This window comes from Melanotaenia boesemani, chromosome 15, assembly GCF_017639745.1.
Source record: "Melanotaenia boesemani isolate fMelBoe1 chromosome 15, fMelBoe1.pri, whole genome shotgun sequence".
In the NCBI taxonomy this organism is placed as follows: Eukaryota; Metazoa; Chordata; class Actinopteri; order Atheriniformes; family Melanotaeniidae; genus Melanotaenia; species Melanotaenia boesemani.
Window position 1 is genome coordinate 26,928,897 of NC_055696.1, and position 15,152 is coordinate 26,944,048.

At 39.0% G+C, this 15,152-nt stretch overlaps 1 protein-coding gene across 1 annotated transcript in view; it reads left to right on the plus strand.

Annotated features, from left to right (window-relative positions):
• Window positions 1–12,435, plus strand: part of LOC121654196 (rho guanine nucleotide exchange factor 12-like) — a 67,698-nt gene extending 55,263 nt beyond the window's left edge. Inside the window, exons 22-36 of the mRNA XM_042008213.1 lie at window positions 1,720–1,805; window positions 2,143–2,268; window positions 2,392–2,506; window positions 3,412–3,512; window positions 3,627–3,704; window positions 3,845–3,920; window positions 4,093–4,260; window positions 5,418–5,505; window positions 5,601–5,681; window positions 5,760–5,854; window positions 7,224–7,499; window positions 7,622–7,828; window positions 7,908–8,089; window positions 9,857–9,929; window positions 10,013–12,435. Coding sequence (XP_041864147.1) covers window positions 1,720–1,805; window positions 2,143–2,268; window positions 2,392–2,506; window positions 3,412–3,512; window positions 3,627–3,704; window positions 3,845–3,920; window positions 4,093–4,260; window positions 5,418–5,505; window positions 5,601–5,681; window positions 5,760–5,854; window positions 7,224–7,499; window positions 7,622–7,828; window positions 7,908–8,089; window positions 9,857–9,929; window positions 10,013–10,026 — 1,766 coding nt within the window. The 3' untranslated portion in view covers window positions 10,027–12,435. The remainder of the gene's footprint in view (window positions 1–1,719; window positions 1,806–2,142; window positions 2,269–2,391; window positions 2,507–3,411; window positions 3,513–3,626; window positions 3,705–3,844; window positions 3,921–4,092; window positions 4,261–5,417; window positions 5,506–5,600; window positions 5,682–5,759; window positions 5,855–7,223; window positions 7,500–7,621; window positions 7,829–7,907; window positions 8,090–9,856; window positions 9,930–10,012) is intronic.
• Window positions 12,436–15,152: the final 2,717 nt, after the last annotated feature.

Here is a 15,152-nt window from a genome sequence, read left to right on the forward strand (position 1 = left end):
ATAGACCTGTTTTCCTTGTAATTTGGAGCAAAATAGTGATTGATACAAAAACTTTGTATTGTGATGGCTGCCATTCTCTAAACTACTTCAGTGATTGTTGGGGGAGTTCAATGTGGCAAATAATGGCAATGTGGCTGTCTGTGTTTACAACACAAAAATTTTAATACAGGTGCATGACAGCACCATGGGAAGGATGCTGACAGAGGACATCTTTGTTTATGTCTCACTTCTTCTGGTGTCAGTTGTGCCCTCACTTCTATTATCTGTTATTTGTACAGGGGTGCAGGTTTTATACGGACTACAGGTGGGAATTTTTAGGCACATCATGATTCAACCTGATTACGATTCAGATGTTTGTGATGTGATTATAAAACGATTATTGATGCTTTTTTTCCTGTGTCACTAATTGACTGCTGCTACACGTGTGGTTTCTCATATTTGTCGTAACAAACAATGAGGAAGAAAACTTGCTTATTTACTGGTTAATGCAGGACAACTTCTTCTTCTTCCATCAGTGTAAAACGTGGAGCTGCATCAGAGCGATCTTGGGTTGATCATAGTTTAATCAGAACTTTTACTGTGTTCTTCCACGTCTGACTGCGAGACATTTCTCCTGGCCAAAGCCACCTATCATCTGACATGTGCGCTTCTTTTGGTTGCGTTTACCTAAAATGCCCTTTGCACTGTAGTTCACTTCCTATTGAAGTACTTCCACATGCTAGCTTTTTGCAGAGGGTGCTGGTGTTGTCCTAAAATAAGTACACCCTGCCATGAAAAGCCCCCCTAAGACCTTGTACTCATTACTAAACTGACAGAATGTCAAAAAAAAGCAACAGACTTTTGATCTCCACCACGATTAAAAGAGCACTTCATATTGACAACCGCTGCCAGCCTGTTCAGATTAACAAAAGAAAAAAACTAGATTAAATGGTATTAGATTAATGACAGTAATGTTTAGATGGAATGTAACCTACATGTTAGAAGCCAGGGCAAGTGATATTGTTTACTAATTCTGACTGGAAACAGAAGTCAATTATTATGTTCTGAATTTCTTTCAAATAGTGCTGAACCCAGCAGGGACAGAATTACCAGGGGTGCATATTCTGGCAATACCCTCTGCCAGAATACAGTATGCACCCCTTCCTATTTCTGACTGGAAGGGTGCTTTTCACAGCAGGGGTGCTTATTTCAACACGACACCAGCCAGATTTCACACTCAGTCTGTTACATGCACGCCACCGGACAAGACCGGGCACTGCACTTCCGCTTTCTTATGTTCTGCCTTTTGGGTTGCTCAGCATCATGTTAATTAATTAACAAAAACAGCTCTTAGGAATTTTATGTTACACCTGTGTGAAAAGTTAGAAACATTTCATGCCTGCACACATAAAATCAAGCTCCAGACATTTGACAGGAAGTTTAAAAGTTTCTTTTCACCCATCCCTACTCTTATACACTTCAGGGTTATGTTTAAAGAGCTTTTACAGACATTTACTGTAAGTCAGAAACAGCGGCCCTATCACATGATCTGTGACTGGTGGAATAAAAGCGATGCCACAGTGACAGAAAGCAGCCTTGTTCAGGGACAGGACAAAGTGGTTTAGAAAAACCTTCCCAACAGAAAGGTCTAGAAGTTTTGTTTTAACATCAGTTATTTCATGCCAATGCATGTGCTGTTTGCATGCAATAGGACATGAAGAGCTTTCTTGTGCTCCACAGTTTCTGTAACGGAACAAATGACAGCAATCAGGAAGCGGAGTGAGACATCAGTGATCGGTCAGATCGGAGATGACCTCTTGGCATGGGTAAGACTGGTTTCACTGATGCACAAGGCAGATTAGAGATGTTCCCACTAATGCTGCGTTCACAGGAAACACTGAACTGCAGAGGGTTTTACTTCTCTAGAAACACAGGTCTGCCACACCAGTACGGTCAGACGTCTGAGAGAGAAGACTGAAAAACCAAAAGTTCGAAGTTTGATTAGCATTTCATGGCCACATTTTAACTTTTAACAGACTAAATGAACGTCTAGGGCACCAATTAAAAATATTAACATGATGTTTGGTACAAACAAAATGATGAGATTGAGTCCGCATGAAATGCCTCAAACATACATCTGCTTTGTATGCATGCTTATTGCAGTTCAGCTGGGAGGAAGAGGAGAAGATAAAAAGAGCAGTGGGAACTTTCTGTAGCAACCAGCCATCTGCACTGGAGCTCATCAAGACCAGGCAGAAGAAAGACCAGAGGTTCAACTTGTTCATGCAGGTCAGCAAAATACCACTTCATTTTTCTGCTCTGGTTTTATTTAATATCAGGATCAGTATAGTTTCAGATCTTACAGAGCTGTTGATTTTCATGTCACATTTTTCTCTTCATTGTTCTTCTCAGGAAGCTGAGAGCAACCGTTTGTGCCGCAGGCTGCAGCTTAAAGACATCATTCCCGTAGAAATGCAGAGAGTGACAAAGTACCCGCTTCTGCTGGAAAATATTGCTAAATACACAGGTAGCCGTCGAAGTGCAGGCAGTGGCGGTTCTCCAAAGTTTTACTTGTGGAGGGAAAGAAGTGGCAAGAGGTCTTGTCAGGGTGATGTTGGGACATGCTCAGAACTGTAGGTGAAAACCCCCCGGATGTACATGGAGTCAGCAAATAAAAATGAAAACCATATGTAGGTTTAAATGGAAAGATTTCTCAAAATAACCACAAAAAATAAATTTGATTCCAGTAAAAGACAGACATCAGCCGTCCCTTTTAGGAGAGCTGAAGAACACAGTCATTGTGCTGAGTCTCACAGATATCCAAATCTAGTGTTTTTGCACACATCTCTCAGTTCTGAGGAAAACTAGATTATTTAGAAGATCATCTTTGTATTTTGATATGTTTAAAAATAGGGCTGTCAAATTATTAAATCATTAAATTTAATCAGATTAATCACAGCTTACAGATTGATTAATCATGATTAATCACCATTTGCGACTGAAATCTGCCCATTTTTACTGTATTGTATTGACAGAATGGTAAATGGAGCATACTTATACAGCACTTTTCCAGTCATGTTGACTCATGTTACTCAATGCGCTTTACACTACGTGTCACATCCACCCATTCACACACACATTTATACCCTGGACACATTGGGAGGCAACATGAGGTTCAATGTCTTGCCCAAGGACACTTTGGCATGGGGTCAGCAGAATCCTGGAATTGATTTACCGAATTTCCAGTTGGTGGACACCTGCTCTTCCTCCTGAACTATCTGCTCGGTTGCAGACAGGCAGTTTCCTACATGTCTGTGAAACACCACCATGTGCAGCCACGGAGCAGGAGGCAGAGGTGTATTTGATGCAGGGCCATAGCTAAGATGTTTTCTATGGGCCTAAGATTATGTTGTGATGCTTTTCTTTGAGCAGAAGATGGTGAGGAGAGGGAAAAAGTGAAGAAAGCTGCAGAGTGTTGTAAAAAGATCCTCAACCATGTCAACCAGGCTGTAAAAGAGGCTGAAAACAAACAGGTGCACACAAAATATTTTCTAAATATACCACATTTATTATCAGGTTTCATCATTTTTAGTCTTCAGTTTGTGAGTTTTTTTGTGAATTAAACGAGTCGCGTTACGTTTCAACAGAGGCTGGAGGAATATCAGCGAAGGTTAGACTTCTCCTCTCTCAAACAGAGTGAGAACCCTGTGATCCTGGAGCTCAGGGTAAGAAACATGATGCTGATGCTCTGAATGTAGACTCTATCAACATGCTGTCATTGTTGCATGCATGTGATGGTCATTTTACAGGTTTTAGTCATTTGCTGTTTGGTTTATTTACATAAAATCTGATTGTTCTCATGCAGAATCTGGATCTGACCAAGAGGAAGATGGTGCATGAGGGACCTCTCTCTTGGAAAGTCAATAGAGACAAGACGATCGGTATGCACACATATCAGTAATATGAGAATAACTTTAAAGAATACAGTTGAATATTTGATGAGTTTGTTTCTGTAATTGACATTAATTAAAACAGATGTGTGTCTGCGAGGAAAATGATGGAAGTCTGGAAAGAAGAAGTTAGGCTGTACTGACATTTCTGCCTGCCTTTCAGAGCTCTACACACTCCTCCTGGAGGATATCATGGTTCTGCTGCAGAAACAGGATGAGCGTTTGATCCTTAAGTTTCATGGCAAGAATTTGGCCAGTGTTGCCGACACTAAGCACATCTTCAGCCCTATAATTAAGCTCAACACTGTCCTGGTCCGTCCTGTGGCAACTGGTAAGGCCTTCAGCCACTGCCAAGTAATTTCAGCCTGGACCTTCACTTCTTCTTGTGCTAGATTTTTTTAAATGGTTCATCAGCAACTTTTTGTTAGTTTTGCTTGTTCTTTGACTCAGTCAGTCATTCATTTGAGATTTGCAGGCAAATCAGCTGTGATTATGATTTTAGAGAAAGTTTTGAACCACCCTTTATTTCTTTATACTGCATATTAATAGGAGAACTAGAAATAGGCTCAGTGTTTCATCTAAACATGCAGGCATGTTGAGATCCAGGTTCTGGGGAGGATCCATCCCTCCGTCAGGCCTGTAGCCACTGATCTTCAGTCCAGTTCTTGTGTCATGTGACATAGCTCAGCTTTTTCTCCATTTCACTTTGTTAAGAATGGCTTCTTGACCGTCACGTTTCCATGGAGACCATTTCTGATGAGGCTTTCGCCAACAGTAGATGGATCTCTCAGGTCCTGGTTCAGGTCTCAGGTCTCTTTCTGTTAAAATTCTATTTTCTATATGTTAAAGTGTCATTTTTAGTGATTTTTGGCATTTTATAGATGTAAATATAGAAATAAGAACAAATTATGTGTCTTTGTGACAGGCTGCTAATAACAAGTCAAAAGATCCAGTTTAAACTGGTTTTTGCTAAGTTGTCTGTTATGTGTCAACACAGCACTGGTCCATCCTTGAGTTAGGAGCTTTTCTTTGTACTTGAATAGTTCATAGTCCACTGTTAGGTGGCTTAAGAAAGAAAAATACATTCCTCTGAACATGGTCAGGTACCAGGACTAGACTGAAAATGAAGGAAAAAGCAGAAAATGTACAAAATAAGCTTTGAAAAACCTTTAGAAAGTTGGAGAACTGTTGAGACCACATACAAAGATTTTAGTAATGTCTGGCACCTTGAAGGCAAACTTAAAGAAGTGTGGGCTCAACACATTTCCACAGTGCTGTAGCTAAACTATCGATGTTAGCATTGTCACTGTTAGCATTTAGCATGCTAAGTTCAACCTTACAAAGCAGCTATCGACAAGTTCGGTGCAGTGCTCCCTTAATGTTAACATACAGTAAGTATAATTAATGTCTTTATGTACTTGATATGTAATTTTGCTGTATTTTGTTTGTCATGCAACATAACCCCTGTTTAAAATGTCTCCCCAACAGATAACAAGTCTTTCTTTGTTCTGTCCATGTCGGAGAACGGAGCTCAGATCTATGAGCTGATGGCTCAGACGGTTTCTGACCAGAGAACGTGAGTTTGTTGTGGGTTTTTTTAACAAAAACATAACAAAGCTGGAGTCATCTGTTTCCATGTCACCCCATTGCGTGTCACCTCTGTTCATCCAGGTGGCAATGTCTGATCACTCAGTGTGCCGACGCCATGAAGGCCAAACCTCACAGCACTGACACGCCTCCAACTCAGTCCGAGTGAGTCCACTTAAGCTGCCTCTCAGCTCACTGATGTTGTTGTTGTTTTTCATTGTTTACAGTGTGAATGTGTTTCAGAGCTGAGCGGGACGCGATTGAGATCATTAACTGTGAGATGCCCAAAACAACTGCAGAGCCCAATGGGACATCGGGTGGAAGCACTCATTCTCCAGGTATGAGTGAAAGACAATTTGCACTCACTGTCCTCTTCACCAGGACCACTTTCTAGTACTAGGTCGGACCCCCTTTTTAATTCTTGGTGTGATAGATGGAACAAGGTTGGAAACCTTACTCAGAGGTTTTGCTCCATATTGACATGACAGCATCACACAGCTGCTGCAGGTTTGTCAGCTGCATCCATGATGAGAATCACCCGTTCCACCACATCCCAAAGCTGCTCTACTGGACTGAGATCGGGTGACTGTGGAGGCCGTTGGAGTCCAGTGAACTCATTGTCATGTTCTAGAAACCAGGTGGAGATGATCTGAGCATTTTGACATGGTGCATTATCCTGCTGGAAGTAGCATCAGAAGATGCTACACTGTGGTCATAAAGGGATGGACATGGTCAGCAACAATACTCAGGTAGGCTGTGGTGGTTAAACCAGGCCATGTTGGTACTAAAGGGCCCAAAGTGAGCCAAAAAATATCCCCCCACACCATTAAACCAGCAGCAGCCTGAAGCAGGATAGCAGGATAGATCCATGTTTTCATGATATTTCCACCTAATTCTGAGTCTAGCATCTGAATGTGGAGCTGAAATGGAGACTCATCAAACCAGCAACATTTCTCCATCTTCTATTGTCCAGTGTTGGTGAGTGTGTGTGAATTGTAGCCTCAGTTTCCTGTTCTTAGCTGACAGGAGGCACCCGATGTGGTCTTCTGCTGCTGTAGCCCATCTGCTTCAAGGTTGGACGTGTTGTGTGTTCAGAGATGCTGTTCTGCAGACCTTGGTTGTACTGATTACCCTAGAGTTGGTTGTGTGGGAAAATCCCAGTAGATCAGCAGTTTGTGAAATACTCAGACCAACAACCACTTAAATCTCCTTTATTCCTCATTCTGATGCTCAGTTTGAGCTTCATCAAGTCATCCTCATCATGTCTACATGACCAGATGCTGCCATGTGTTGGCTAATTAGATATCTGTGGTAAAAAGCTGTTGAACAGGTGGATCTAATAAAGTAGATGGTGAATTTATAGTTCTAGGGTAAATGGACAAAGTAAGAATTGTAGTGATCTAGTTACTCTTAACAGTTTTTAAATTTGAATTTAATGATTATAATTATTGTACACAAAATCCAGAAGCTCTTTTAATTCATTAACAACTGTGTCTGTAATAAATCTCAAATAAAGACTTTTTCTTGTTGTTTGAAGATGTTTCACCTCTCAGCTGAAAGGCTTCTTTGGTTCCAGCTACCTCAAACGTCTAAGTGCTAGAAGAACACTTGGAGGCCTTTAAAGTCACATGTATGATCACCATGACCTGGATAACTGGGAATCTTTACCAACACCATCTTTTAGTTTAAAATCTCTTTTTGTTCCAGATAAAGATGCTTTCTCGTCTCCTGATCTTCCGCCTCCTATCAACCCCTTCGATGGGTTGAAATCAGAGGACGAGGAAGAGGAGCTGGCTGTTGCTGGCAGGCGAGTGGAAGACGAGGAGGAGGAGGTGGATGAAGCAGAACTAGAGGCCTTCTTGGATGGGCAGCTGGCAGACAGACTGCTGCAGGAAGGATCTCGTCAGGGCATTGCACTTAAAGATGAGGATCATGCTGTCTTTGACATCCCACTATCCAAAGCTGAAGAGGCTCTTCAGACGTGTAAGCTTTCGTGTTTTTTCTCTGAGGTTGTTGAATCATGGAAGTTGTTGTTTAACTGCTTGTAAACACTTGTTTGGTAATTTTGTTTGCAAGTGAATAACTCCTTTCTTTTTCTGTTCCAGTGGCGATGCTGAAACAGGCTCTTTTCACTCACATGATGAGCAGAGAGTCTGAGGAGGCGGCAACGGAGAATAAGCAGAGCGGTGTCCCCGGGAGCCCTGAGGGACTGTCTGCTGCTTATGATGAGAGCCGGCCATCTGAGATCTCAGAAAAAGACGACCCCCGACACTCTCCTGCACTCACAGGGCCAGAGATGGCTGAACGTAACGGCAAGGCAGAGCTACACTGAGACGATATTTTGATCCAATATTGTTATCACTAACTCACCTATTTTTCTTCTCCAATCAGGTGGATTTGTAGTTTTGGATTTCGGAGGGGCCCCTGACCAGAGTACCACTGACTACGATGTGGGAATCGACATGAGGAAACTGCTGTCTTCCTCCTCGCAGGCAGGGAGCGGCGGTCCTAACCTCAGTAGGCAGCTGATGACCCACCTGCGCCTCCTGCAGGCTGACCTGCAGTACCTGAAGGTACTGCTGAGGGTGCACTCAAAGCTCTCTCCTAACAACACACACTTTCAGAAAGCTGCGGTGGGCAATCTCAGCTTCAGGTCGTCTGTCTTGTGATGTTAAATATAAGGCAGAATGTCGCTTGCTCAAATGCTTGTAGATCTCCGCGAGATGAACATGTGTTCTGTTTTCACACCAGCTTCAGTAATATTTGTGGTCTAAGCATGATAGGGCTGAGCGATTAGTCGATAAAATCGATAAATCGAATTTTCCATTTCTGGAGATTTATTTTTATGAAAATCGGGATTTTTTTTTCTACAGTTAGCTAGCAGCAGACTTAGCCCTCCCTCCACACCAGAACGGTGTTTGTCTGACAGATTTTCAGTGAAGTGACCCTTTACTCACGCCTGGGATTTAGCTGTGCGTATAACTGCAGTGAGAAATGCTGCTCTCATCAAGATGCAGAAGTCAGCTTAACCCACAAACCCTAGTTAAGAGACAACCTCCATCAGGGGAATTATTTCTGCAGTGGATCCAGTATGATAAGGATCCAGATGGAAAGAGATCACAGATGCATTGTGTCGCATATTTCTATGTAAGATATGAAGTCGTTAATATGGTGGAAAAGCTATGACATTATATGCTTTATTTTTGCTGGCATTCATCTATATAAACAAATACATGTTTTTAATAAGTTTATTTATGTTTTGTAAAAGAAAAGAAAAAAACTGATTAAAATCGGAAATCGGATTTGGTTATAAAAAATCGGAGATTTTATTTTTAGGCCATATCGCCCAGCCCTAAAGCATGACTGGTTTGTTACTGCACATGTTTTTGCTCGTTGAACATCAGGACAAGGACTACATGTCAGGACTTCACAGCTCCAGTATCTCAGCATTTGTCTGCACGTTTTCTAAAACTTAACTGTTAGCAACTGCACATGAAATAACTTTAACTCTTTAAGGCCTGAACCATGAAAAAATGGTAAGAAAAGTCCAATTTGTGAATATATGAGGTCTTTATTTAATCTTAATTTATCTTTTTTTATTTTAACAAAATGTAACAAATACATTTCTGCTTCCTGGTATCAATTAGGTGGCAGGAGATAAGTATCAGATTCTTTTCAACAGGATTCTTAGCCAAGTTTATGCCATAAAGTGATGGAAAATGTCTCAGAAACTGTATTAAATATGTTACGTTTGGCTCTTATGAGTTAAACATGCTCATATTTCAAAATGCACAAACATTCATGCTTTGCACACAGACCTTTTACCTACGGCCTCACAGATGGGATCATTTCTGTGAATGCATTGCCTGATGTGCACAGACACGAGTATACCTGTGCTCGGATCAGCTAGCATGTTCATGTGGGATTTTGAGACTCAGTAACACAAATGTATGAAAAAAACTTGGTCCTCTGGATTTTAATCATGGATGGATGGATGGATGGAGTCTTTCTTCTCTCCATACTTTTTGACCTTGGAACAAGTTTTGGTATAATTTCCAGAATGAATTTAACTTGCATTGTCCCGTCCAAATAAATAAATAAATAACATGCAGGACATTTTACAGATAAAGTCCAAAACAATGTTTATTCCCAACTGGAGGGTCATACACAGGAAGGCAAAACCAAAATAGCTGAGTTAGGTGATTGACAGCGCCTTAGAGGATGCAGACAAAATAAGAAAACAAAGAAAATGGCTGGAAGCTTGGCTTGCATGAAGAAAATCCTACAAAATCTCATTATGGCAAGAAATGAACTAAGTAACACTGTTGACGTGCTTCCAGGAAGTGGAGATGAAGTACAACAAACTGCAGCAGATGCACAGCAACGCAGCTACGGATTCAGAAGATAACAACGGTGTGTTTCAGCTCTGATTTTCATCCATGTTGAACCCTTTTTTTAACTTCAGTCTCAAACATGATGTGTCTGCTGTGTTTCAGATGGGATCCAGTGATGACCACTTCCTGCTCTCAGTTTACTGAGACACATTTTGCATTACTGCAAGATCACTTCCTTCTGGCACATCCTCCATCTTTTGACACTGGTGTCACAAAGGGTTAATGACCTCCTGCTTCAGGAGTGCATCAGTGGAAGATGATACAGTCGGGGTCAGGATTCTTCCAGCCAGAAGGCACTGAGGGGAAAGATCATGGACACTTTCTGCTATAATCAACTGCATAAATTATCTGAAACACTGGATATATAAAGTTGAAAAGGGGGAGGGTTTTTGATATCAAACAGATGTACAGCAGTGAGGTCTTCATAAAGAAATAAACCTCATGTAGATGCTTCAAGACACAACAATATAAGTGCAGAGTAGCCAACTGTTATCCACAAAAATCTCCAAAAAGCTTTTTTCCATTTTCTGTTTGCAGGAGGGCAAATACCCTACAGTGTCTCTAGCTCAGTAACTAATATAATATATTTTGTTGCAGTGATTCATCCTGAGTGGATAAGATGTCTTACAAAAGGAAAGAAAATGTTTTTGTTTTAAGGAAATTTAAAGTGAAACTGCCAAAATCTGACTTCTAAGGAATTTTTAGTTGATCAGCTGGTTTTTCTGGTTGGTGAGACCCTCACGGTAAATTTGCTCCGTTTTTGCTTCTTTACATTTTTATTAAAACTGAGATTATCACAGAATTATTAGAACAGCTCACAAGCTTTCTGCTTTACTCCACTGGGAATTCGAACCACTCATCTTTGACAACGATCTGTAGGTGTTTGAGATTGGAGGACTTTTTGCCGTCTGCGGCCTTACGGGGGGTCTGGGTTCTAACCAGGTCACTCCAAAATCATGTTTAGATCTCTTATATCAACTTCTTTAGGTCAAAGTTTTAAACCTTTTCTGGCTGGACGTTGCTCAGGGTCCCAACCTTCTGCAGACTACCAGATCCAAGAATCCAAGAATTATCCAAGACCCAAGGATGGTCATCAAGGAAAAGAAATCTTTCTTTCACTACAACAAGCAAACAAAAGCTTACTGTGGCACTGTGGTCAGATAATTCCTTAAGAACTGGTTGAAATGGGAGGTTTTGAGCAAGAATGCCACCCCCTGTGGTTACTGAGTCAGTCCTTTGTTTGGTTTTGTTTGTCAACAAAGAAATCTCATTAAAGTCAGCACCGTGTGAGAAGAAGGACAATTTTTAAATAAAAAACACCTTTAAGATAATGAACAATTATTTGTTTGTGGAAAAACATAATTAGAAATACTAAAAAATTGTTTGCTGAACACCATCATAATGCAGGGTTAGGGTTACTCGGTTCAAAGAGCAGAAGATCAGATAAAAGAAAGAAAAAGAAATGCAGCGTTAGACATTTTTACATTTATTTTCTGTAAAATTGTATTTTTGTTTTTGTCTTTTTCAAGGAATCTGGCATATGTTGTCGGCATAAACACACTGCAATGCTCTGTGTAGGTGTTCCTGTTCATCCTCCACCATAATTAGTCAAAGTCGGCCCCTGTAGATTTAGCAAAATCCTGCCAAAAAATGGACTAATGGATGAATTAGAAAGGTGTAGATTTAATGTGTAGTTCTGTACAGATGTTAAATTATGCTGCATTAACACCAGAAACAACAGAAAGACCAGAAAAACTTCCACAAGTTAAACAGTAATTTATTATAAATCACCCCTTTTTTTATGCAGCGGCAGCAGGTTGAAACCAGACCCTTTAAAATAGCTTAACAGATCTTAATGATGCTGATTTCCATTAAGCTTTAACTTCTTTGCAGGCACAAAAAAATGCCATTTAACAGAAAAGAAATCCTGATATTTTAACCCTCTTAATCACAGTTTGAATTTTTTTTTTCATTGAAACAAACAGTTGAATCTTGTAGATAAAAAGAAGAAGAAAAGGAAATTTCACAATTGCTCTTAACAGCACTTTGTAATCATATTAAAACATAGTTTATGTGGCCAAAAGTCAAATTTTTATCACATTAAACGTCGTTCTGTCCCCAGTTGTATTTTTAGAGGTTTTTGTTATTTAAAAGTTCTGTATAAATGTAGTGCTGGTGGACAGACAGCTTAAATGTCCTGCAATTTAAACTTCCTCAAGGCACATGAATGTAGCATTACAACACAATCAGAAAACAACCTGAACTTAGATCACTGGAAAACAATCTCAGATACTCCACATTCCACCTGTTTTCATTTATTTCAGGAGAAAAACAGTACAGATGGAGATTAAAGTTATTATTCTAAATAATTGTGGTTCTGTGTACCAGGAAAAAATGCATCACACACACTGAAATCATGCAGTTTGGATGAAATACTGAAGTTACTAAAGCTCTCTGTCCATTCCGCAGGCAGGACCAAAAAAAAAAAAAAAAAAAAAACTGTTTCTGTTGTTTTGATTGATTATGCAGCTCAGAGCACTTTCCACCATCCATCTATAACGTCTGTGCTGAGTCATTGTCCTGTTAATGTTTTTTATCCGCCAGATGTGTGCACTTCACTTCTATGGTTGGACAGATGAGACTCACAGCCAAAAGACTGCACCGAGCACACTGTGGCTTCTATTGTCAGATTAATCATGACACAATCCTGCAAGGACTGAAAACGGACTTCGTTTCATTTCAAGGCATAATGAATGATGAATGTTTGTGATTTTACTTACTGTTTCTTTTTACACCACACATTGTGTAATGTTTCAACACAAACTACTTAAAAAGGATGAGGTATCCAGCTGCAGTAATCTGTTTTATAAATGTAACTTTAAATGTTGTATTTCTTATTGCATCATTATTAACCCTGTTAATATGTTTGCTGACACAAAAAGAAAAAGAAAATGACAGAAAATTTGAGAAAAGTGTTGTTTCATTTCAAATATGTGTGTGAAGTGTTGCTTTATGGTGTCTATGATTAGCATTTATTAAACAACCAAAAATAACAGCATCAAAGTCTGAGGGGTGTCAAACCGAAACTGAACAAAAAGAAAAATATCTACAAAGTTTCAACTTGTATTCTATTTTATTTTAAAGCTTAGTTTTAATTTTCTTTATCTTTTTTATTATTATTATCTTTTTTTTACTTAAGTTTTTATTTAGCTTCATTTTAATTTCTATATTTTTTATTTCACCTTATTTTATGTCTACATTTTATTTTATCTTTTATTTTATTGGACATTATTTTATTGTATTTTACCTTATTTTATTTCACTTAATTTTAATTGCTCAAGCTTTTTTCTATTTCACTTTATTCTGTTTTGTAGTTCATGTTGATTTTCTTTAATTTTAATTCACTTTATTTCTTATTTTGTTTTATTTTTTTACTCAGTTTTATTTTCAAATTTAATTACAATGAATAAGTTTTATTTTATTCCATTTACCCTCTTTCTGAAACATCTGACCTTCAGCAGAAATTACAGCATAGTGAGGAAACTTATTTTCTTGTCAGTTTTATTAGTAAGGCTTTAAATACCGTTTCTGTGACTGAAGTGAACAGATCTGGGTTATTGAGATAAGTTAGGGTGTTGTACTATATAGCTGAAAGCCGCTAGAAAAAATGTTCCTCCTACATATACTGAACATGAAAAACAATACTAAATGTAAACAGCATTTCAATCCATGGTGTGTACTGGCTGAAAAGGCCAAACGTCTATATCACAGTGGATTACGTGTCTTAAGTCTCCTTGTAAAGTTAACACACCTTGTTTTAGGAAAGTCTGCACATTCACAAAGCACACATGGTAGACTGGAGTAAATGGTTATTAAAATACAAAGTATTTGAGGTATTCCACTATGTTCATTCAACAGCACTACCATTTTGAGTAAGTATGGTGTGTGCAATGAGTAACTGGATAGTTGCCTTGCTATGTGGGTGGAATACTGCACACTTCTCAAATACCATCATCACCATTTTAGCAGGAACCATCAAAGTTTAACCAGAAGAGTACATGCAGTCAACAAGCTAAATAGCTAACAACAGTGTCGATGCTAATAAGCTAACTAACTAATTAACAGTGTCAATGCTAGTAAGCTAATTAGTTTACAACATGTCAGTGTTGAGGCTAGTATGCTAACTAGCTAACAACATATCATTGTTGATGCTAGCAAGCTAATTAGCTAAGATATGCAACTTTTTGTGAGGCACTGACATTAGCCTACATTTTTGTGGTATAATGTTTGTGGTGCTTAGTTGTTAATATGAAACTGCTGAAGCAGCAGTCCTTGCTGCATTTAGTGTTTCAATTATGCAGACTTGAGGTAAGCCCCACTATTTAGAAAAAGGCTGGGTCATTCCAGAATTGGAGGACAATACTGGAACAGAAACATTTGAAAAATTAACTATTTAAGTATTTAAGTACTTTTTATGAGATGTTTTATGTGGTGTGCATCATGCTTACCCTGTTATAAATGCAGTTATAAATGCAAAAGTGCATATATATATATGTGTGTGTGTGTGTGTATACACACATATATATTTGCATAGGCTAGCCTGTAAAAAGTTCCAGGTACCTCTTGTAAACCCCTTCTTGAAAATTTAAGTCCTGGAGAGCAACAAGCATATCATGTTAAATTATACACACATTTAATCTTGCTTTAGATAATGGATTGCCCCTTCTGAATGAACTGAATTAGATGAAACCCTGTTACTGTAATTAAACAGGGTTGAAAATGTAATGTTATTGTTAACACTGAGGACAGAGTTAGTTATATTAAATAATAAAGAATAAAACTAAATCAGTATGTGTCAGTTTTACAATATGAGTAATGGGGTTGCATTAGAGTGACACACTCAGTCAAGGCTGCAATGATTGCGAAAATATGAAAAAGTTGAAGAGAACCCTTTGTTCTGCCCATGCTGTTAGCACAAATTGTGATGAGTCATTTCTTCTGTGTCATGTGACTGACTGTATTTCTTCTTCTGCCATGCTAAATAGGTTTTGGTAACAGGGTTGCACGCATGTTGTGTGAAACGTCAGCACATTGTTAAAAAAAAGCCATTTTAGGGGGTGCTTGAGAGCTATAGTTTGAATAATGATTTGGAACATATTTTCCAACAACCACATTTATATATTTTCTTAAGACAAGTGTAATTTACACAGGCAGTGCATGTATTAGTGTATTGTGCACAGAT